Below are 22,080 nucleotides of genomic sequence, written 5' to 3' on the forward strand. Positions count from 1 at the left end.
ATATGTAAATGTTTACTGTGTGCCAGGCGCCATTCTAATTGAATCATTTGAGTCACACCTTAACCTTATGAGTTAACCCATGTCCGTGGAGTCAATTCTGACTCATAGCAACTCTATAGGACAGAGTAGAGCTGCCTCACAGGATGTCCGAGGCTATAATCTTTACCGGAGCGGATTGCCAAGTCTTTTCTTTCATGGAGCTGCTGGTAGGTTTGAACTGTCATAGGGTTTCTAACCCTATGAGTTAAGTATTAACATTTTTCTCATTTTCCAAATGAGGACACTTAGTTCTGGAACGGTCAATTATTTGCCAAGGTCACAGCTAGTAAGTGGTGATGCTGAGATTCGAACTTAACCAATGTCTCAAACACCTGTTCTCTTATCCACACGCTGTTGCGTTTAATTTGCATGTGTTGCACTTAATATATATATTATTGTTATGGATTGAATTGTGTTCCCCAAAAATATGTGTTCTAATTCCTTTATCCCTAGACTTGTGGATGTAATCCATATAGGAACAGGATTTTCTTTACTATATATTAATAAGGCCATATCAGTGCAAATTTCACCATCTTCCTGCCTGGTTGAAAGCCCTTGGGCACGCAGGGAAGCCCTGGTGGCGCAGTGGTTAACATTCAGCTGCAAACAGGAAGGTCGGCCGTTCCAATTCGCCAGCCACTCCTTGGTAACTCCGTCGCTATGAGTGGGAATCGACTGGACGGCAATGGGTGTTTTATGGGTGCATGCAGGACAAAAGTTCAGGTTCTTTAAATAAGCCTATGGTGTAGCTTGTGACCTGTTCTGGCCCACCTGACTCTCCACCGCTGGCGCCCTCGGAGTCTTCAGGCTCCAGGACCCCGCGAGAAAGGACTGGCAGGGGGCGGACCCGGCAGGACTGTGCCAGACGCATCTAGGACCAGCCCAGGCTGCGACGGAGCCCGCAGAGCCTGACCGGGAGGCCTCGGACTCCGCCAATCCCAGAGCCAGGCAGGAGCCGCCTGAGGGTCGGGACCAATCCGGAAGCGGGGGTGGGGCCGGAGGGGCGGGGCTCCAGGCTCCGCCCAGGGCCCGGGCTTTCAGGCCTGGCAGACCCAGGCTCTGCCGCCGCCAGCACGGGACTTCACCTGCGACTCCGCGGCCACGCGCAGCACCGGCGCTATGGACCCGGCTGCGGCCGCGCAGATAAGCGAGGCGGTGGCCGAGAAGATGCTGCTGTACCGGCGAGACAAATCAGGCTGGAAGATTTGCCGGGAAGGCGTGAGTGAAGAGCTGGGCGGGAAGGGGTCGCGGTGGCCTTTGCTCCCTGGGTCCTGGGTCCAAGGCGACCCCAAGCTCCTCCTCTCCCCGCGTTTCTCTGCACCCCTATATCCCGGAGCTGCATTCAGGAGGGGAATCCACTCGAGGTTGCTTACTTAATAAATATTGTGCCTACTGTGCTCACATTGACTCCACCAGGAGGTAAGTTTCTGCCCCTTTCATTGAGTGACTCCCCAAGGTCACTTGGCTGGTAAAAATAGTAGTTAGATTTGGTATTCAAAACACCAGGCTTCCAAGCCTTTACTCTGTTCATTACTGCACAAACCCCTCTATTGTTCCCGGAGGGTGGTGTGGGAATACTTTTGCGTACTTGACAAGTCTGATTTTTAACGAGTAGCCCTAAATTGCTCAGGAGAACAAAATGAATTACGGCTATTAAGTTGGTTTAAGAACCGCTCACAACTCTTGGAGCCAGCCTTTGAAGGGACCTCCCCCCAACACGTTTCACAGGGGAGGCAGCTGGCTCGGGACTAGTCTCGGCCTGGGGACCTTGGACAATTACATCTCTCCAGGCCTGGGATTCCTCTTGCGTAAAACAGGGGTTGAGCCTGGTGGTGGCTCCGCCTACCATTCTAAAACTCTGCGATTCTGTGCCTTTTCACAGAATGGAGTTTCCGTTTCCTGGAGGCCATCTATGGAGTTTCCAGGGAACCTGTAAGTGCATGCCTCCTTTAAAGTTTGTCAGCGCTGCCGCGCCCTTCCAGGTACCTCCTCCACCCGTCTGCTTCCTGAGAGATTCCAGTCGAGCCTAGCACCCTGGCGCCAATTCACTGGACTTGTTTTCCAGAACACCTTTACCTTCTGTTTCTAACTAAACCAGTTTCAGCAAACCATGTTCTTGTGAAAGTTTACCGTCCATTTCTGTAGGTCTACGGGGAGGTGGCTGTCCTAAAGAGAGATGGCAGACATGGCATGGTTCACGCAGTAGTCCTTATAAAACCAAACTGGTTGCCATGGAGCCAAGCATGGCGACCCCGTGTGTATCAGGGTAGAACTGCATTCCATAGGGTTTTCAATGGCCGATTTTTCGTGTGTAGTGGCCTTTGGTCCAAAGGAGCCCTGGAGGTGCAGTGGTTAGAGCACTTGGTTGCTAACCAAAAGGTCAAGTGGTTTGAACCCACCAGCTGCTCCACAGAGAAAGATGTGGTGGTCTGCATCCATAAAGATTTACAGCCTTGAAAACCCTATGGGGCAGTTCTGCCCTGTCCTGTAGGGTTGCTATGAGTCGCAGCGGGCTTGATGGCAGTGAGTTTGGTTTTTGGTTTTTTTCCGAGTCGCTTTTGGGTGAACTTGAACCTCTAACGTTTCTTTCAGCAGTGAGCACGGTAACCATTTGTACCACCCAAGGACACCTAGTCCTTACATATAATCCCAAATAAACAAGTTTGACTGATGCCTTGGGGTCACATTCCTTTTTGTGCTCCAGGTACCGAGGAGAAGGCATTGTGTGTGGGACCCCTGAGAAGGTGTGGGACTGTGTGAAGCCAGTCGCTGGGGGCCTGCGAGAGAAATGGGATGAGAACGTGAGCAATTTTGAAGTCATTGAAAACATCAGTGATGTAAGTCTTCCCAAACCTGTTACCCCAAAGACAGTGTCTGGGTCCTGTTGCAGTAACCTGACCCTGTCTCCCATGGAGGGGGTCTGTGACACCTTTTGACAATGGGGGCTACCCTGTAGATCCCCGATGCCCAGCAAGCACAGGCAGCCCTCTGCTTGCAACACTCTAGCCCAGGTATGAGTAGGAAGTAGTGTGTTCTAGAGAGTCAGAGAAACCCTAAACAGCTGAGAAAACATGGCAGTCTACCTATGGGCTCTGAGGTCACAGAAGGCAGTGTCTGGAACCTCAGCACTAGGTTCCTCAGCTCTAGGTGTCTGGAGCCTCACTAGCCCCATCAGCACTAGTTTGAAAGGTTGCTCCTTGGTGGGGACATGGTAATTGTAAAAATGGCCTGGCACTGCCATCTGATCTACTCTAACCTCACAAGGGGGAGGGAGAATCAAGACCATCAGCCCAAGGCTGATTCCTGTGAAGCAGAGGTTAGACATGTTGCCTCTCTCCACCATCTTTACCAATTCTGACATCCCCCACCCCTCCCATGGCACTCTACTTCTCTGCTGGGTTCAATAATTCACTGCAGTCATCACACAGGACTCAGACAGTGCTCACGATTATGGGGTTTACTAAGGAAGTAACAGGTTACAATTCAGGTTGAAGAACACTCAGGATACAGTTCTTCCATCAGGATAGCCTCTTCTCAGCATGCTCGCAGGCACACCTCTCCCTAGCCCTCGGCCTCTGCTCTGCTCGGGCCAGTGTTACAAAGCTCTTTTAGCTCTGCTGGTAAGTGCCCAGAGGCACGCCACTCTCTCAGTAAGCCTCGGCCCAAAGACAGTCAGCTTTCTCACTCCATGAGCTGGGAAGCCCACTGCAGCAGCTCTTGCCAGTCTCTCCTGCCACTGTTTCCCTGCTACATCTTCTCACCATCTTCAGTGTTACAGCTCTCTCTCTCTGTCTCCTGGTTCCAGGACCTTCTAAGCGCAGGGATCCCAGGTCCAAAGGACACACTCTGCTCTTGGCTGTTCTTCTCTGGTGGTGGTGGGATCCTCTCTTTCCCACCTCTGGGGTGGCTCATTTCAAGCCTAGTGGCTGGCAAAACTGACCAGTCCCCCTGGTGAGCCACAATTACCCTATTTGCACAGTCCCACCCAATCACTTGAGTGGGAGTTACAAGACTGAGGCGAGAAAGTCCACACAGAAGCGATCCATCACACCGCAGTAATGAATTAAGACAGCCCTGGCGAAGGAGTGAGGGTTCTCTGCCAGCTGTGGAAGCGTGCCAGGTGGCAGCTTCTGGATTACAGTTTCCTCATTTGTAAAATGTGTGTCATCTAGACCAGCGCTGCCCATTAGAACTTTCTGCGATGTTGGAAGTGTCCTATAACTGCACTACCAAATACAGACCCACTAACTCCATGTGGCCATTAAAAAAAAACCCATTGCTGTCAAGTTGATTCTGACTGCTGGCAACCGCACGTGTTGCAGTAGAACTGCTCTGTAGAATTTTCTCGTTTATAATCTTTACAGGAGCAAATTGCCAGACCTTTCTTCAGTGACACCTGTGGGTGGTTTCGAACCACCAGTCTTTAGGTTAGTTGTCCAGACGGCTGAAACTAGCCTGCCTCCCTGTAGGCCTGCAGAAATGGACAGTAAGCAAACCATTTGCACCACGCAGGGGTCTCTGCAGGAGGCCACAGAGCTCTTGAAATGTGGCTTGGTGATCTACTTTGGGTAAATCAGCCATGGAGCACCGTTCTAATCTGATACATGTGAGGTTGCCATGAACTGGTGTCACCTTGACAGCAACTGTGTTTTTGTTTTGTTTTGTTTCTTTTAGTCTCTTTTATAACAAAACAGGCTCAGAATTAGACTTAGAATCTAATCCCCTCTGTGTGTGTGTATGTGTATTTTTTCTTTTTTTTTTTTAAGTAGGACTGAGAAAAGTGCTGTTAATCTTATTTATTTTCAATTAGTTTCAGTGTAAGTTTAAACAGCTCCATGGGGCTAGCGGCTACCATAGTAGACAATGCAGATCTAAGTGATCCTGCCCTGGAATCCTCTCTAGCTTTAAGATCCTGTCTCATTTTGATTATAGAAGTTCAGGAAAGAACATCATGACCAGAGCTAATAAGAAAGTTGCCTCGCAGAAACATTGTTGACCTGATTAATTTAAATGGTGTCTTGATGTTGACATCTGTGGACATAGCAGCCTCTTGGGTGCTTACACAGACAGTGTTGTGAAATCTTAAGCTTCAGTTCTCAACTGGTGGGCCAGTAGGACCTAAGTTCCTAGCCTGAACCAAGAATTCACATTTCAGATCACTCCCACAGTTCCTTATCTCAGTAGTTTATGTCACTGTTTCTGAAGGGTAGGCACAAGGTGATTTTAGGTCTCTAACAGTCAAAGTTAAAATTTAATCACGTAGTGAAGTTCAGCAGTAACCAGTTGCCATCGAGAGGATTCTAACTCATGGCGTCCCCACGTGTGTCAGAGCAGAACTTGGCTCCATAGTCCCTGGGTGGTGCACACAGTTAACATGCTCAGCTACTAACCAAAAAGTTGGAGGTTCGAGTCCACCCACAGGTGCCTGCAAAGAAAGGCTTGGCGATCTGCTTTGGGAAAATCAGCCATGGAGCACCGTTCTAATCTGATACACGTGAGGTTGCCATGAACTGGTGTCAACTTGACAGCAACTGTGTTTTTGTTGTTTTGTTTCTTTTAGTCTCTTTTATAACAAAACAGGCTCAGAATTAGACTTAGAATCTAATCCCCTCTGTGTGTGTATGTGTATTTTTTCTTTTTTTTGCAGTTGCCTTTTATTACAACTAGTAGTGCTTTTTTTTCCAGTTCTGGTAAAATGAATTTATCTAAAATTTTTAAAAGTGAGCACATTTAGAGAAAAATATTAAGTAACTAAGCATAGGTGATAGGAGAGTTGGCAAAAAATTGTAAAGATACTATGCAAATAATGATACACAAATGACGGAAGATGAGGAGCCAAGGATCAAGGTCCTTAACAGAGAATACAAATGAAATTACAGAATGACCGCATGTAGAATGTTCTTCCTGAAGGTAAAGGGCAGGCATGCAAGCCTGCTCTCACCTCTTTGTCTTGGTACAATGACTGGTGGATGGTGAGAGAGTGAAAGGCCTAGAAAGTTGTTAGATGATACCGGAGCTGGCATAGCAACCATAAAAATGATAAGCGCTGTCATTTACTGAGTCCTTTTATTAAACTGTGTTACATGCTCAGAGCACTTAAACTGAAACCCTGGGGGGCAGTGAGGACAGTTTCGCAGAGGTAAAGAGAGGCGCCTAAGTTCACACGGGTCATAAGAGGCAGAGTGGGAGCTGAGAGCTGGCAGGTGACTACGGATCCCCAGGCTCCTAGCCACTACTCGTGCCACCTCCCAGAGCAGCTGCAGAGCTTCTTTGCAGCCCTCAGCCTTCACCTGGCTCCAGTCGTGGGTCCCGCTGTCCTGATCCCTCAGAGGCCCCACAAATGACGTGCTGTCCTCGTGGCTACTCTGTAAGCATCTCTCTTTCCCTCGTTTGCCAGAACCACAGAAAGCCAGGCGCTCACCCCTGGGCAGTTCTACTTCAGTACAGGTTGTTTTTGTCTTCTTGGGCTTTCGGGGGGGGTGCTGGTGAGGTCTCCCTCCCTCCCCTAGGCGCCCTGGTTCATCCCCAAGGGGGACCAGTGTACTTCTCCACCCAGGGCTGCTGAGCCAGGCTTTACTGGACCCGCAATCCCTGACACCCACTTCCCTGAAGGCTGGGCCCGCGTCAACCCAAATCAGCCAGCTCCCCATCCCCTGCCTGGCCCCAGTGAGTCCTGTAGTGCAAGGGTCTTCAAACTTTTTGCTCGCATACCTCCAACATATTTTTTAGAAATTATATATTATCCCCCACATATCTAGTTGACAGCTAACATTTAGTTGACATCTAATGTTTTCATAAATTGCAAAGCATTTTGTTTTTGACATGCAATAAATCTAGCAATTTAAGATAAAGCAAAAACATCTTTCTTTTAGATGAGTCTAAATAACATGAATTTTTATGTACCATTATCCATTTAAAAAATATGTGAGCAAACTCTTCTTGAATTGTTGGAAATTTTATATAATTTTTTTCCCCAAACTCAAATTTCCTTTCTATTTAGTCCACTGAATTTTATCCAAATATAATCTATTCATGAAATGCTTTTATTGATCATCCTGCCGCACTTCTCTGCATCATAAATATGTGTGTAAATTAATGATATATACGTAAAAGTCATTTCCTGTGATCATAAGACTCTGAGTGTTAAAAAAATCTGGATTGAGTTGCGGTTGTAATTTATTTAAAATGATTGTATTACAAATTTTGACGAAGAACTGTTAAATGTAAAAAGTAAAATATTTTGCATCTCTCCATGAGATGAATGGGAGCTCTTTTTCTAATTAGCTCATGTGTCCATGAAAAGACATGGCTTATTGCTAGAAAGATACAGCCTTCAATAGACATTAACAGTGCAGAAGGGAAAGTATGGGCTACGGTAAGCTCAGGTTTATAAAAAAGCAGAGACGCACTGACAAATGGTAGCTATTTATCATTACTAAAAGGACAAAAATGCAGAGAAATGGCTCTTCCTTGCAGATTGATATTTCTCAGCATGTTTTTAACAAATCTCATATTTTGAATTCTAGGATAGATGATGGCTGAATGGATGGGTGGGTGAGTGGGTGGCTAGGTGGTTGGGTGGATGGATAGATAAGATACAGAGATGGATGGATGGATGATAGATGGGGGGAAGGAAGGGAGGGGGAGAGAGAAGGAAGGAGGAAAAGACACAGCCATGCCATGAGTTCGTTGCATTTATAACATATACTGCCGCCTTCAGTATATCTCACCAATGTCCTCTTCATCTTGGTCTTCAGATCGTCTCCAGCAATGATGGATTTTTTTTCTTTCTTTCTTTTTTTTTTTTTTTTAGCAATTATCAAGGGTGAAGGGGTATGACTATTTAAAAAAAAAAAAAAAAAAATCACTTCTGTTACCCCATCTACAAGATATCAGAATTCAGAAAAGGCAAATTACTATGTTTCTAATACCACACTTGTGCCTTTAATAAGAATATGCTTAAGGAAGGGGAAGACATGAAATTCTGACCCCAGTGTACAGTGCTTTGATTTAACATTGAAACCAGTATCCCTAACTGTCTCTCTGGCACCCTGGGGATTTTACACCCCAGGACAATGCCTGATAGGATGATGGCAGATGGGTGGGGGCCATGCGTGATTTTTCCAGTGGGAGGGGGTCAAGTGGGAGGGGAGACCTGCATGAATGTGCAGCTTGCTCTCAGGTGGGTCATGTTAGGAAGGACACGTGGAGGTTGGCTCATCTGGAAACTGAGTCCTAAACCCCACCCCCCCCATTGGAAAGTGCTCATGTACACCTAGGGATCACGTGCCCACCTTGAAGACTAATACTCTGAGTCAAAGATGCCTCTGGCAAAAGGGCTCTCAGCCTGTGGTGCCCCAAGTCTTAATACCGAACAGAGATGAGGAAGAGAACTTTTCCAATCCTTTCTCACCCCCAGACTTCTTCAAACCTGACCTCTACTTCATTGTGACCTTGAGACAGCTGGAGTCCTGCTGGAGGAGGGGATAGTGCAATAAAGGGGTTCAGAGTGTCCTTAGTTTAGCAAGTTGGAGAGTGGATGGATGGGATATTTTGAAGTTGGATGGGGTTTGAGAGGTGCCCCCCCTAGAGCCAGCACTAGGGTGAAAGCAGAGAGCCACCTAGGGCACAACTGTTAAGGATACACTTATTCTCAAGGTTGTGCAAGTGCAGGATTGGCCTTAAAAAAGGTGTGCCTCCTTCAATGTTGAGCCCTAGAGCGTTTCTTGCCTCACCCTAATCCTGACTCTCTTCAGATTCCATTTCCACTGTGAGCTTTGTAGGTAAGTTCCTTAACCACTCCAAGCCTCAGTTTCCTCACCCATCAAATGGGTTAATAACAGTGAGGGAATAAAAGAGAGCTTTGGTCTGACCAGGCTCTTGCTAGGTACTCAATAATGGTAACTCTTATAATCCCTCTTGGGATATAACCTCAGAGTGACTAGATGGCCATAAGCAACCAATGTCAGTCTTAGATTTTCTAAATGGGGTATATTTCAGTGAAAGCTGATTCTTTTAGAAGGGCCTCATTCTTGACCCTCCAGGTCGTAGGGCCAACCTACTGTCAATGCTGTCTCTGCTTTTCAGTCCCTGGGAATGGGAATGGGTTGATGAGCCCAGGGGTGGAGTGGGGGCAGGGAGAAGATGTCTGGCCACCAGATGCAGCTGGGCTCCCCTTTGCTTTGGCAGACGCTGTGCGTAAGCAGAACCTCTACCCCCTCAGCTGCCATGAAGCTCATTTCTCCCAGAGATTTTGTGGACTTGGTGCTCGTCAGAAAATATGAGGATGGGACCATCAGTACCAATGGTGAGCAATGGCTGGGGTGCTGCCTAGGCCTTTGTGGGACCCTGGGCTCTCTTTCTCCTCTGCACCCTCTCAGTTCAGTGGACCAGATAGGAGTCACCAGAGAACTCACTGCCTGGGTCTTCCTTCTGTGCTGCTTGCTTTGTGGGCTTTGGGGGAATTCTGGGCCATGGAGGTCTGAGGTGGAAGAGTCACCATGCCAGCGACTTCATTTTTAAGTCCCAGATTGTATCGATGCCTTTTTTATTCCTGCTGAGGGCTCGTAGTTTGTGCCTGAAGGTTCAAGTTTAGCTTCACAAAAGCTCAGCGTGCAAGGATTTTGTGAACCCATGGGAGTGCCACTCTGAGAAGGCTGTGATGCTGGTCCGTTCCTTCTCTGCAGGCAAGAGCAGAGCTCCTGCCCCTGCCCTTTCCTCTGATCTCCACGTGGGGGTGACGCCTCTGTTGGCTGTGATTTGAGAGGGGGTGTCTTCCTCCTCGTACCCCCAAGCCTTACCTTCTGAAATGTTCTTTTCTCTAATATTCTGGCAGGCTTGGGGAAGCTGGCTGTAGGAAGATGTGTGTAAATGTGTGCGTGAATGCATATGAGTGACTGGGTGTGAATTTGGATGATTTCCTGTGAATGTGTGTATATGTTTGTGTGCCTGTGTGTGTGAATGTATATGAGTGAGTGGGTGTGAGTTTGCGTGAATGTGTGTGTGCGTGAATGTATGAGTGAGTGTGTGTGGGACTGTGTATACGTGAGTTTGTGTGTATGAGTGTGTGTGTCTGTGTGATGTATGTGTGAGCATGAATGTGTGTATGTGTATAGGTGTAAGGGGCACTGGGAAGAGTGTAGGAGGGAACTCAGGGCCACGTAACAGTCCTCTTGCTGACTCCCCTAGCCCTGGGTGGTTGAGTCCGCATGCACTCTGGGTGCCCAACAAAGACAGGTCAGTGGCAGCAGCCTGACTGTCTGAAGTTCTGGTTCACTGACCGTCTGCTCTCCCTTCCAGCTACCAATGTTGAGCATCCATTATGTCCTCCGAAGCCAGGTTATGTGAGAGGATTTAACCACCCTTGTGGTTGCTTCTGTGAGCCTCTGCCAGGGTAAGAACAATCTCCTGAACTGAATTACATTCTCCGTTCTTAACTGTGGCCATTCCATTACATCGGGCACATTGATTAAGATTCCCAGTAATAAAAATGCCTAACAGCTCTTTAGGCTTTGATGTTACTAAACACTATTGCATACACATCAGTGACATAATACATGACACGTAAAAAGCTTGTTGCCATTGAGTCACTTCTGACTCATAGCGACCCTGTAGGACAGAGTAGAACTGCCCCACAGGGTTTTCAGGGAGTACCTGGTGAATTTGAATTGCGACCTTTTGGTTAGTAGCCATAGCTTTTAACCACTATGCCACCAGGGTTTCCAATACATGATAGCATCTGGCAAATGGGAAAGAATTGTGGAGAGGCATTATTCTTGTTTTTGATTTGGGGAATCCTGCCTCAAGCTCCCTAGGTCACGTTGGGCAAGTGTCATGGTCCCATTGAGCAGATGAGTAAACTGAGGCTTGGGGAAGGTCAGAGGCTGGGAGGTCAGCAGAGCAGAGCCTGAGTGCTCTCTATACAGGGTTAGAGGCTGGGAGGTCAGCAGAGCAGGACCTGAGCCCCAAGTAGTCTCTTGGGTGCTCTTTGAGCATGATCTACCAGCCTGGAGCAGCTGTCACCACCCACATTTCAGCAGGTGATTGTCACCCCAGACAAGGAATGGGACAAGGTGCCTAGGCACTGAAGAGTGACTCTGAGTCACTCTTTACATCTTGAGCCGACAGCAGAATTGAGCTTGGGAACTGTTCTGTTCCCATCTTCTCACAGTCGTGGCCAGGTTTTTACCAGGAGCTTTTCTGTGCAATTCAGGTCACTGGTGGATCCTGGAAGCCACCCAAGTTGACAATGAAAGAAATTGCACCTGAGGGTGTGTCCCAGTGTAACCTTGCAGTCCCTGTACATCCACCAGGAGAGGAAATAGTTTGTGTTCTCAGCACACAATCCCATGAGATGAGCCTTGGTGTTGTAACATTTTACTGAACACCCAGACCCATCACCTCTGGGATACTCTTTGCTAAGCTGGCTTTTTAAACATCTCTTAAAAGATGTTAAACATAACAAAATTGTATGAGTTTAAAAATACCATAATGGGCTCCAGCACACAAACACACTCCTACACTCAACTTTGGCCCCCAAATACAGGACTGCCCTGGTGAAGAACCAGGTGGTTTCTGATGGAAGACCAACACCATGCATTTAAAGAACCTGCCATGGCCACCATCTAGGAGCCCAGCTAAGTCCAGGTATTGATCATCAATGTGTTATCTCCAATCTGCAATCAAAAGGAGGGAATGATTTAGGAGATAATATTGGAGCCATTATTCCCTGCCCTTGAGTATAAAGAATGTGACCAAACTGGATCCAGACTCAAGGACCCACAAGGACTCACGAGGACACGTCAACTAGGCCTGGAAGTATAAAGATTATAGCTAGGACAATCCTGGAAACATCTTTTGGCAATGTTTCACATAAACAAATCATTAAACACAGCACAAAAGACCCACATACTTTCCACTCTTATCTTTTTCTGTTAGCCTTTAGCGAGGAGTAAGATTTGCTGGACGAATGAAGACCCTCCTGACTGTCATTACTGAAACCTGTACCAATGATCGTTAAGAAAGACAATTCAAAATGTAGAATCACAATGACCTAACGGTTTCTAGCCACTACGTGAAAAGGTGAAGCTTTCAATGGTTTTGCCCATTTGTAATGGTCATACATCCTGATGATTTTGTAACGTTCCTTGGAATCTGACAGATATGGCTCTAGCAGCATACTTGTCCACTTTCTGACTTTTGCCTATTCTGTGATACTCCTTGGATTCGAGCAGATAGGGCTCAGGCAGCATGCTTGTCCATGTCCTACTTTTGCCTCTTTGAATATATGCTGAGTAAAACCTTTATTTTTGCTTTAAAAACAAGCAAACAAATACAGAGCTGGCCCAGATCCCATGACTTGGGCTGGGGGCACTGACCTCTGCCTCATTCTCTTCTCCTCCTACCTGGCAGAGCCAGGTGTCAGAACCTGCCCTTTGATGTCACCAGGTCTGACAGTGATTTTCAGAGTAAGAGGCGAGCCGTTTCTTCTTAGGGGCTGATTTCCATGGCAACGCACAATGGGAAGAGACCATCACATCTCATGCCAGGTAGCAGAGATGATTGCGTGAATCTTGCAGATGGAGTGATTGGGGTCAGGAAGGTTCCACCAGACCCACTAGCATGCAGATTTTGACTCGAGCCTTGATCTCCCACCTCTTGTCGGCCTGATGAAAAGCACTTTATGTCCCCAAGAAAGCTTTATGTCAAAGTCTGCCACATGGAGAGCTCTTCTTATAAGTCTGAAGCCCACGTTGGTGATTACTCCATTATCATTCTACACATACAGGCTTGTTCTAGGCACTGGGGAACAACAGGAGCAGCAGCAAACACTTAGACAGCACTGCTGTGTGTCAGGCACTGCTCTAAGCACTCTGCATATTCTTACAACAACCCTAATGTGCTATTATTATTCCCATCTTTTAGATAAGGAAACTGGGGCACAGAGAGGTTAAGTAAAATGCCCATGATCACACAGCCAGGAAGTAATAGAGCCAGAATTTAAGCCCAGGCACCTGTCTCCAGAACCTATTCTCCTGATCCATGTACTGACCTCTCAGAACAGATAAACTCCTCTTGGAGTTGAGATTCTAGTGGGAAAAGCAAACACACAGGTCACAGCAGATGTACGCACGTGCAATTATCAGGGGTTGGGGTAAAAGCCTTGGAGAAAACTAAAGCCAAATGCAGATGCCAGGGAAAAGTGGGAGCGGGCCTCACTGGTATATGGCATTTGAGAAAAATGCCTGTAAAGGAGCCATGGTATATCTGGGCAGTGCTCCTAGCAGAGGGCTGAGCAGGTCCCAAGTCCCTGACGTGGAAGCAGGTGTGGAGCATTTAGGGATCAGCTCAGAGGCTCTTGCGGCCGGAACACAGCGCGCAAGGGGAGAGGGTAGGAGTTGTGTTCAGAGAGGTAGCTGGGCCAGACCCTGTAGCGTTGTGAAGACTTGGGCATTTCCTGTCAATAAAATGGGAAACCATTGGAGAGTTTTGAACAAGTGGGACCTGCTCTGACTTCAGCATTAACTGGACCACATTGGCTGCTGTGATGGATCTAGAATGTAGGAGACCATGAGCAAGAGCAGAGGGACTAGTTAGGCGTAGCGGTAGTCTAGATGAGAGATGGTGGTGATGACAACTCAGAGTGGCAGCTGTGAAGGAGGGAAGAGGTGTTGGATTCTGGGTTGTTTTCAAGGTGGAGGAGTCTAATTATAGTGGAAGTATTTCTGGCCATCTGTTTCTGTAAAGATTACGGCCAAGAAAACCCTATGTAGTAGTTCTTCTCTGTAACACATGGAATCGCTGTGAATCGAAATCAACTTGATGGCAAGGGGGTTGGTTGGTGGTTCTCTGTGCCCAGGAGTTATGCTAAGTGCTTTACACTTGTTATTTTAATTAATTTTTATAACAAACTGGCAGTGGGTATCATTATCCCAGCTTTTTCTATGAGGAGACTGGGCGACTTAGAGCACCTCTCTGAGCCCTTTTTTCTCCTTCTGTTGACGTCCCATAGTGGTGTACCTGCAGTAGCCATCATTCACGTGGTCACTTTGTGATGTATTGATTTGCTTCTTCCTCAGCCATATGTCTTTCCTCCCATAAAGCCCAGTGCTCACCCAGAGGGGAACATGGTCGCTGGGTAAAATTTCTCATTTGCCCGTTTATGTTTCCAGCCCAGAGAGAAGTCTGCATGCGCAGTTTTAGCTCAGTGGTGCCCAATCATGGCAATGCCTCAGAATCCCGGGAGGCAGTAAGGAGGACCTTGGGGGCAAGAGCTTTTAAAAATATAGATTTCTAGCCAACCCTGCCCCAACACACTGATTCAATAGGGCTGGTGGTGTACCAAGAATCAGTATTTTTAACTCACACCTGCCCAGATCTTTCTGATGAAGCCACTCAGGGGCAGCATTCAGAAACCATTCATCCCAGAACTAGGTTTTGCCAACACATATCTGTTTGAAGGTGTTAGGACTATAGTCTCAAGTCAAGCAATTCAGCAGTCATCTATGGATCCTGACTGTGAGCAAAGCTCTGGGCGCTGGTCCCCATGGGTATCAGCGAACTTGGCCTTAGCATGCTGTGTAGAGTTCCTGATAAGGCACTTCTGAGCAGGTGATTAGGGAAGGAGATGATGTTAATGACTGCAGTGACGGGAGGGTTGAATATGTTATAAATGGAATATATAAAAGACTATGGGAGTCCCTGGGTGGTACAAAAGGTTCATGCGCTTGGCTACTAACTAAAAGGTTGGAAATTTGAGGCTACCTAGGGGCACCTCAGAAGAGAGTCCTGGCAATCTACTCCCCAAAAATCAGCCATTGAAACCCTGTGGAGCACAGTCCTACTGTGACACACGTGGAGTCACCATGCGTTGGAATCGACTCAATGTTAACTGTTTTACGAAGTCCAAAGAACCATGAATACTCATCCAATATCTGCCGCAGGAATTGAGAAGGATTTTTTTTAATTGAATTTTGAAAGTAAGGCAGGATTTCAACAGGTAGGTATAATAGGAGATAGCATTCAAAGCAGAGGGAAGAGTAAAAGTCAAGGCACCAACAGGAATATAGAGTGTGAACCTGGAACAGTAGTTCATTGGAGAAGGGAGTGGAAGGAAGTCTGGCGCCAGGTTGAGGAGGGCCATAAATGCTGCGCTGAAGAATCTGCTAATTATGTAGATTGTGGGTAGCCATTCTTGATTTCTCGGCAAGTGATTAGCTAGAAGAGCCCTGAGTTTAGAAGGTTTGTCTTCTAGCAGTGCGCAGGATGGATTGGTGCAGGATGAGACTGGAGGCAGATGGTCCACTTGGGACACTGCTGTTGAAAGTACAGGTGAGAGGGGATGAGGCCTTCAGCTGGCCCAGTGGGAGGAGGAGCAGAGAGAAGAGTGAAGGTCTCAGCAAAGGTGGAATGGATGGAGGTTGGTGAGCAAGACAGACGTAGATTCTGAATGGTGCTGAGGCTTTGAGATTCGAGGAGGTCCCTGACCTTCAGGCTTAATGCTCCGTGGTGAGATAGGGTATGAGCAGAGGAAAAAAAGCCACCACCAGGGTAGACATGCCATCCTTCATGTTGTTCACTTGCTGGCCCCTGTCCCTCTCTGGGCCTCAGCTGCTTTCTCTGAACATCTGGGGGTGGGCAGCTTCCTAAATGTCTCGGTTCCAACTCCTTGACCTGCATGATGTCAGGAAACATTGAATGGGCAAATGTGATGCTGTATGGGGTTTCTCATAAGGCTCTTATGCTATTAATGGCTCCATTCAACTAAAATGCCAGATGGAGGAGTCCCTGGGTGGCACAAACAGTTATGTGCTCAACTACTGGCTGAAAGGTTGTAGTTTGAACACACAGAGGTACCTCAGAAGGCAGACCTGCCTGGCAATCTGCTTCCCAAAAGTCTCAGCCTTGAAAACCCTGTGGTGCAGTTCTACTCTGCACACATGGGGGCTCGATGATTGGAATCAATTTGACATCAAATAACAAACAATGAAATGCCAAATGGTCTCCATAAAGCTCATTCCATTGTTGCCCTGACCATTGAGAAGTTTGCCACCGTGAAGAGACCCCTCCGTGTCCCTGCCAAGTTGTGTCCCAGCTCCTCCTTTGTGTGCCCCTCACCTAATCTGATTCTGGCTGATGGACTTCACTGCCCCCATTGCCGCAGCCACAATGTCATCACATGTGCAGCCCAGAGAGATCAGCTGCCCTCAGCAAGCCACACCATATGCTGGTGGCAGAACTGGCCCTAGAACACTGGCCTTGACTTCCAGCCCAGGGTTCATGCCATGTACCATATCCCTTCCTCCCTGTGGGCTCCTGCCACCACCTGGCCAAAGTCCTTTCCCACTTGCTCAGGTTAGAGTGTCGGTTGTCTCAATAAGAAGTTCTCAAGTTTTCAGTCTCAAGGCTCCATGATAACTCTTCAAGTCACTGAGGGCTTCAAAGGGCTTCTGTTTATGTGGGGGTATATCTATCAATGTGTACTGGATTTAACATACAAACTGGGAAATGTTTCATTTATTTTAAAATAACAATAAATCCATTATATGTTAATATAAATCACACATTTTATGAAAAATAACTAAGGGTTTCAAAATATAAAAATAGTGACAAGAGAGCCTTTTTTTTACATTCTTGCAAAGCTTTTTAATATTGGGCATAGAAGCTCATATCTGCTTCTACATTCAGTCCGTTGTGAGATCACATATCAGGTGATCTCTGGAAAACTTCGTTGTATACTTGTGAGAGAATGTGACTAAAAAGGCACAAACCATCACGGCTTTGACCTTAAAACGGTCTCCCCAGACCGTGCTGAGAACCGCTGTGTATGTGGATGGAGGGGAGCGTCTTATAGTCTGTTCCTCCCAGGGCCTAGCACTGAGCGAGTTCGCCAAAAACATTTACTGAATGAGTCAGGAAAGAGGGAACTATCTCCTCGGGCTCAGAGTAGGCATTGCTCTCTGCAGAGGGCCTGTGACCCACAAGAGGACAGGTGGCATGCTCCCATCTGAAAAATAAGCAGGTGCAGAAGGGATCCCCAGGTGTTGAGTTAGGGATTCATTAGGGATTAGACAAGCTCTTTGTGTATGGACATCTCTGCCGAGCTGGGCTCCTCTTCTCTGCCTGATGCTTGTCCCCAAGCCTTTGCTGCAGACACATAACAGCTCTGTTTTTCTTTCACAGGGAGCCCAACAAGACCCACGTGGTCACCTTCTTCCACACTGACCTCAGTGGTTACCTCCCACAGGCAGTGGTGGACTCCTTTTTCCCCCGCAGCATGGCTGGGTTTTACGTCAACCTTCAGAAAGCGGTGAAGAAATTTTAAGACTGACACTGTCACTGGTTGGCAAAGAACTTATCCAACTGATGGAGGAGTTCCAGGTTGGGACACCAGAGAGCCTGGGAGAACATGAGATATTCTCTGAGAACATCAACTCAACCCCTCCTGCTTCCTTCTTCTAGTCAGGAGTTGTGTGCGATGTGTCAGCCCTATGCTCTGCCCTCTATCTGGCCCTTTATCCAAGCACAGCTCCTTGGACTTCTGGCCACCTGACAGGGACTCTACCCAGGCCCCATGTGATACACGGTGGTCCAAAGGTTTTATCTGCCAGTCATTATCAGAGACATATTTCCCTGCTTATCAAAACGAACTATCATCAGTACTGAAAACCAGACCCTGCCGCCTTTATACTGTCTAGAGCTCTCTCAGACCTGCGCTGCAGATCCTGGTGTGTTTTTCTAACACTGTGCAACACTTTTCCCCCTTGAAAAGATATCAACTTGGAAAATGATGGTTTACAAAATGAGATAAGCATTAAGGAAAAATACTTTCTATATATATATATATATTTTTTTTTTTTTTTGCTATGTCTTCAATTCAAGTGGAAACCCTGGTAGCGTAGTGCTTAAGTGCTATGGCTGCTAACCAAGAGGGCGGCAGTTCGAATCTGCGAGGTGCTCCTTGGAAACTCTATCAGGCAGTTCTACTCTGTCCTATAGGGTCGCTATGAGTCGGAATCGACTCAACGGGAGTGGGTTTTATGTTTTTGGTTTCAATTCAAGTGGGTTATTTTTCTTTTTCCTCTCTGAGTTAACCGTCATGCCCCCCGGCAAACCAGACAGTTTGGATTAGTCCAAGGTCAAACCTGTAGCCTTGGGGGTGAATTCTCTTTGGAAGTAATTCTGAATTGAGCAAGCTGCTCATCTCTGCACATGGAAATCTGGAGAGAAGAGCCTCCTTTCCCTCGGGCATTTGCCCTTCTTCGTCCTCTGCTATGGAGCCCAGAAGAGGACTCCACAGGCCTCCAGACCTTGGTCAGGCTACACGTCTGTCTGCAGGAATGATGGAAGAGCTGGCCTCCCTCCAGCAGGGCTGGCTGGAATCCTGCCTCTAGGCTCTGAAACAAACTGCATAACCGCAAGGGGCCATACCCATCCTTTTACATCATCAGAACCGGGAAGCACAGCCTTGCCACCTGTGACTTCATTTCCTCACCAATCAGTGCTGTGCCATCCAGTGAAGGATTCTCTAGTGCCTCCTAGTAACGTCATCTGTGGTCCCACCACCTTCCTTTTCAGGAAGATTCCTCGTATTTGACCAGAGTCTTTTCATGTTGAGTTACTCAGGTTACTGTTGCCTGTGCAGGAAATTTCCAGACAGTCCTCAGCCTTTGCTCCTCCAAATGGAAAATATTTCCCTTATGTCATAGCAACTTACTTCCCAGCATTTGACTTCAGGAGTGACTGTCTCCTGAATGTACCAGGACCTGAGCCAGAGCTCAGTGTCAAGGGGATAGAAAACTCACTTCTTTCTGTGTTCTAATGAAACTACAAATTCCATAGACATGCCATTGAGATCATCCAACACAATAAAACATGATTTGAAAAAAAGAGATCATCCAGCCAACTCCCTTTTCTCATCAAGAAATCTTCACTGGACTCTTGAATTTGGTTAGCTTTCGTTAATCATCCAGTCATTCAGTATGTACTTAGCAGGACTCGACTCTGTGGCAGGGGAGTTCCTGGGTGATACAAAGAGTAAATGCACTTGGCTGCCAGCCAAAAGGTTGGAGGTTTGAGTCTATCCAGTGGTGCCTTGAAAGAAGGGCCTGGTGATCTACTTCTGAAAAATCAGACATTGAAAACCTTATGGAACACAGTTCTACTCTGACACACATGGGTTTGCCATGAGTCACAGTCAACACCATGAGCCAGAGGCAACTGGTTTTTATTCAGTGCCAAGCACGGTTCTATATCAACTCCTCATGAGATGATCTCCCAAATTCAGCCAATTCCGGCTGCACCAGCCAACCCCCCCCCAAAAAAAACTAACCCTGTTGTCATATAGTGGATTCTGACTCATAGCAACCCTATAGGACAGAGTAGAACTGCCCTATAGGGTTTCCAAGGAGCTACTGGTAGAGTGAAACTGCTGACCTTTTGGTTAGCAGCCAAGCTCTTAACCACTGCGCCACCAGTGCCTCAGCCAAGGAAACTTATTCCTTCCCTGAGGTTCGGACCCTGGAAGGCGGTGGTCTTACCAAGACAGAGTCCCCTTGTCCAGCCCCATCTAGCTAGACGGAAGACCAGCCTCCCAAAGACATCTCAGGGGGTCCTCTAGATGTACTGTGCCTGTGTCTCAGCATCAGATTAAACTGACTTGAGCACTGGACTAGGAGCCAGAATACATACATCTATCTGGTTTAAGCTCTGCCACTTAGAAATTGGGCCCCTGGGTCAGTCATTTAACATCTCTGAGCTTCGAGTTCTTGTCTTTAAAAGAAAATATGCAGACCTGAATACCGATCCCAGTGTAGCCCGCTTCTTGAGAGTCCATGCAAATGAGATAACGTATGAATCAGTAAAATGCTGTGCAAAGCCAAGAACTAGGGCTTCCCAGGAGAGGCCCTTAAATGGATTCATTTTCATGGATAATGAGGATGGATTGGCTATTGTGAGCTGTCTTTTTTCTTTTTTTTTTTTTTTTTTGCAGCCTTTGAGGATGACTGAAGCATTGTTTTCAAAGGTATTTGAGATGTGTATCGGCTCGCAAGAAGTTGGCTGAGGAGAACTAAATCTCATCTGTAAATTCCAGCGTCCTGGAGTGGGTGAGCTTTTGTCTCAGGACCTTCTTACTGACTTCTGACCTGAAGACCCCTTTGACTTGGAGATCAGTAACCTGGGCAGTAGTAGTGGTCTCACTGGCCCCTCACTGGCCTGGGGGCAAAGGGGACCTTCTAAAACAGTCCAGAGACAGACAGGAGGAGAATACCGGAAGGACCATGGACACAGTGATATTTGTACTCTAGTCCTCAGACAATCTCTGCTCTACCCACATACTTGATTTGCCAGCTCTCCTAAGAAATCTTTCTCCACGTCCCAGGCCCATGGCCAGCTCTATGCTCATCCATTTCATCACCTTCCGGTCTTGATGGAAAGCCACTTTCTCCTTCCCTAGTCTGCCACTTAGAAGATTCATCACCTGGCTGCTTAATAGGACTCAAAATAATTTCCCAATTATAGGAAATGTCACTATCACAGATGGTAACATTCCGGAGGACAAGGAGTATGCCTTCTGTATCTCCATGACCTCACTGCCAAGCTCTGGGCAGGCACACAGTGAGGTTCTGGGGGATAGGTATTGAAATGAGACACACTTTTCATTGTTAGACCATGTCCATCTTCGGTGTTTCTATTAAATCTAAAAAGCTGACACACATGGGGTCTCAAAGTTCTTATCTACAGCAACTGGTTGACAAAGTTTAGAACAGGACACACAAGCCAGCAATAAAAAACATAAACTAAGCCCATTATTTCTCAGGATGAATACAACAGTGAGCTGACACCCACTGTGAAGTCATTAAAGGTTAGGACCTCAGGTGGGTGTTCTAAGACCCCACAACCGGGAAATAGATTCTTAGCTTCCTAAGGACCCAGGGGAGTTCCTGGGTGATGCAAATGGCTAACATGCTTGGTTGCCAACCGAAAAGTTGGGGGTTCAGGTCCACTCAGGCACCTCAAAAGGGAGGCCTAGCGATCTACTTCTAAAAAGTCAGCCATTGGAATTCCTATGGAAACCCATAGTTCCATCCTGACACCCATGGGGTTGCCATGAGTCAGAATCAACTGGACAGCGACTGGTTTTTTTGGACCCAGAAGATGCCACCAGACTACACTAACATCATCCAGTTGATATTGGCTGGTGTCCAGGCATGGACCAGTAATGTGAAATTTGTCTCCAAGAATGGAGGCTGCCAAGAGCCTGAAGAAAGGTGGGCAACTCCCATGTGGTGGCGAAGGAGTTTATCGGGTAGACTTGCATACGAGGCAGTCCTGGGCGGCCACAGGACGGGAGCAGATCTCCATACCCCGCAGCGGGAGGGCAGAGGTTTTACAGGGGTAGTGGGCAATAACGGCTACAGGCCAGGGGCTTACATAAGAGTGACTCAGCAACTGGTAGCGAACTAGCGGAAAGCAGGAAGGTGCTCACGTTGAGCCTCACAAAGCCTGTTTCTCCTTCAGTCCACCCTGAGGCTGGATCTTATAATATGGCATGTTCCCCTTCTTTGCCATAGTACAAAAGACCCCATTCCCTCCCTGCCAGGAACAGACATAGAAATGGGGTTGGCCAGGTGCCATACGGTGCCACGCATGTGCAAGAGACAGGGAAAGCTACTGTGTGCCCAGAACAGGGGGAAGGCTTCTCTGGTAAGGGGAAGGAACTGCACGAGAGAAGGCAACCCAACACCCGGCCTCCTTGTCAGAGAATGCTCTGGGCCTGAGGCTACTTAGGCAGCCTGGACGGGAGGTGTAAAGGCAAACCCTTCCCCCAATGGCTGGGAATAACTACTTTTCCTGTTGTGTTTGTGGTCCCTGCCAGACCTTCCCCCACATTCTTATTCCACAGGAGCAGGCAGGGACCTGGTCAAGGGATGCTGGTTGCTGCTAATACCGTCACATTTCTTTGCCCTGACCTTGGTAATCAGGCATTAAGAAGTGAATGAACCAAATCTCCCCTTGGTCAGGCACCTGGAGGTAGCTTAC

The 22,080-nt window shown here is 47.4% G+C and overlaps 2 protein-coding genes across 3 annotated transcripts in view; one reads left to right on the forward strand and one right to left on the reverse strand.

Moving 5' to 3' along the window:
• Positions 1-1,078: 1,078 nt before the first annotated feature.
• STARD5 (StAR related lipid transfer domain containing 5) lies at positions 1,079-20,749 on the forward strand. Of its 2 annotated transcripts, none has more exons than XM_023552985.2 (6): positions 1,079-1,257; positions 1,922-1,971; positions 2,744-2,876; positions 9,229-9,346; positions 10,339-10,432; positions 11,585-12,648. In XM_023552985.2, the coding sequence occupies exons 1-6, from the start codon at positions 1,159-1,161 to the stop codon at positions 11,640-11,642; spliced, it is 552 nt and encodes a 183-aa protein (XP_023408753.1). In that variant the 5' UTR covers positions 1,079-1,158; the 3' UTR covers positions 11,643-12,648. The 2 variants fall into 2 exon arrangements, with proteins under 2 accessions (XP_023408753.1, XP_003413911.1); XM_003413863.4 differs by lacking the exon at positions 11,585-12,648 and adding an exon at positions 17,221-20,749 and having other exon boundaries at positions 1,081-1,257.
• LOC111751623 (pro-interleukin-16-like) overlaps positions 4,739-22,080 on the reverse strand; it is a 32,492-nt gene continuing 15,150 nt past the window's right edge. Inside the window, exon 7 of the mRNA XM_064267200.1 lies at positions 4,739-15,711. Within this exon, the coding sequence (XP_064123270.1) occupies positions 15,614-15,711 (98 nt within the window). The 3' untranslated portion in view covers positions 4,739-15,613. The remainder of the gene's footprint in view (positions 15,712-22,080) is intronic.

This window comes from Loxodonta africana, chromosome 13 (assembly GCF_030014295.1).
Source record: "Loxodonta africana isolate mLoxAfr1 chromosome 13, mLoxAfr1.hap2, whole genome shotgun sequence".
Classification (NCBI taxonomy): domain Eukaryota; kingdom Metazoa; phylum Chordata; class Mammalia; order Proboscidea; family Elephantidae; genus Loxodonta; species Loxodonta africana.

Excerpts from the sequence above, each read along its gene's own strand:
- STARD5 (XM_003413863.4), top strand. The coding sequence starts at position 1,159 with ATGGACCCGGCTGCGGCCGCGCAGATAAGCGAGGCGGTGGCCGAGAAG. Across the intron at positions 1,972-2,743 it reads ATGGAGTTTCCAGGGAACCT|GTACCGAGGAGAAGGCATTG; the intron begins GTAAGTGCATGC and ends TTTGTGCTCCAG. Across the intron at positions 2,877-9,228 it reads TCATTGAAAACATCAGTGAT|ACGCTGTGCGTAAGCAGAAC; the intron begins GTAAGTCTTCCC and ends TTGCTTTGGCAG.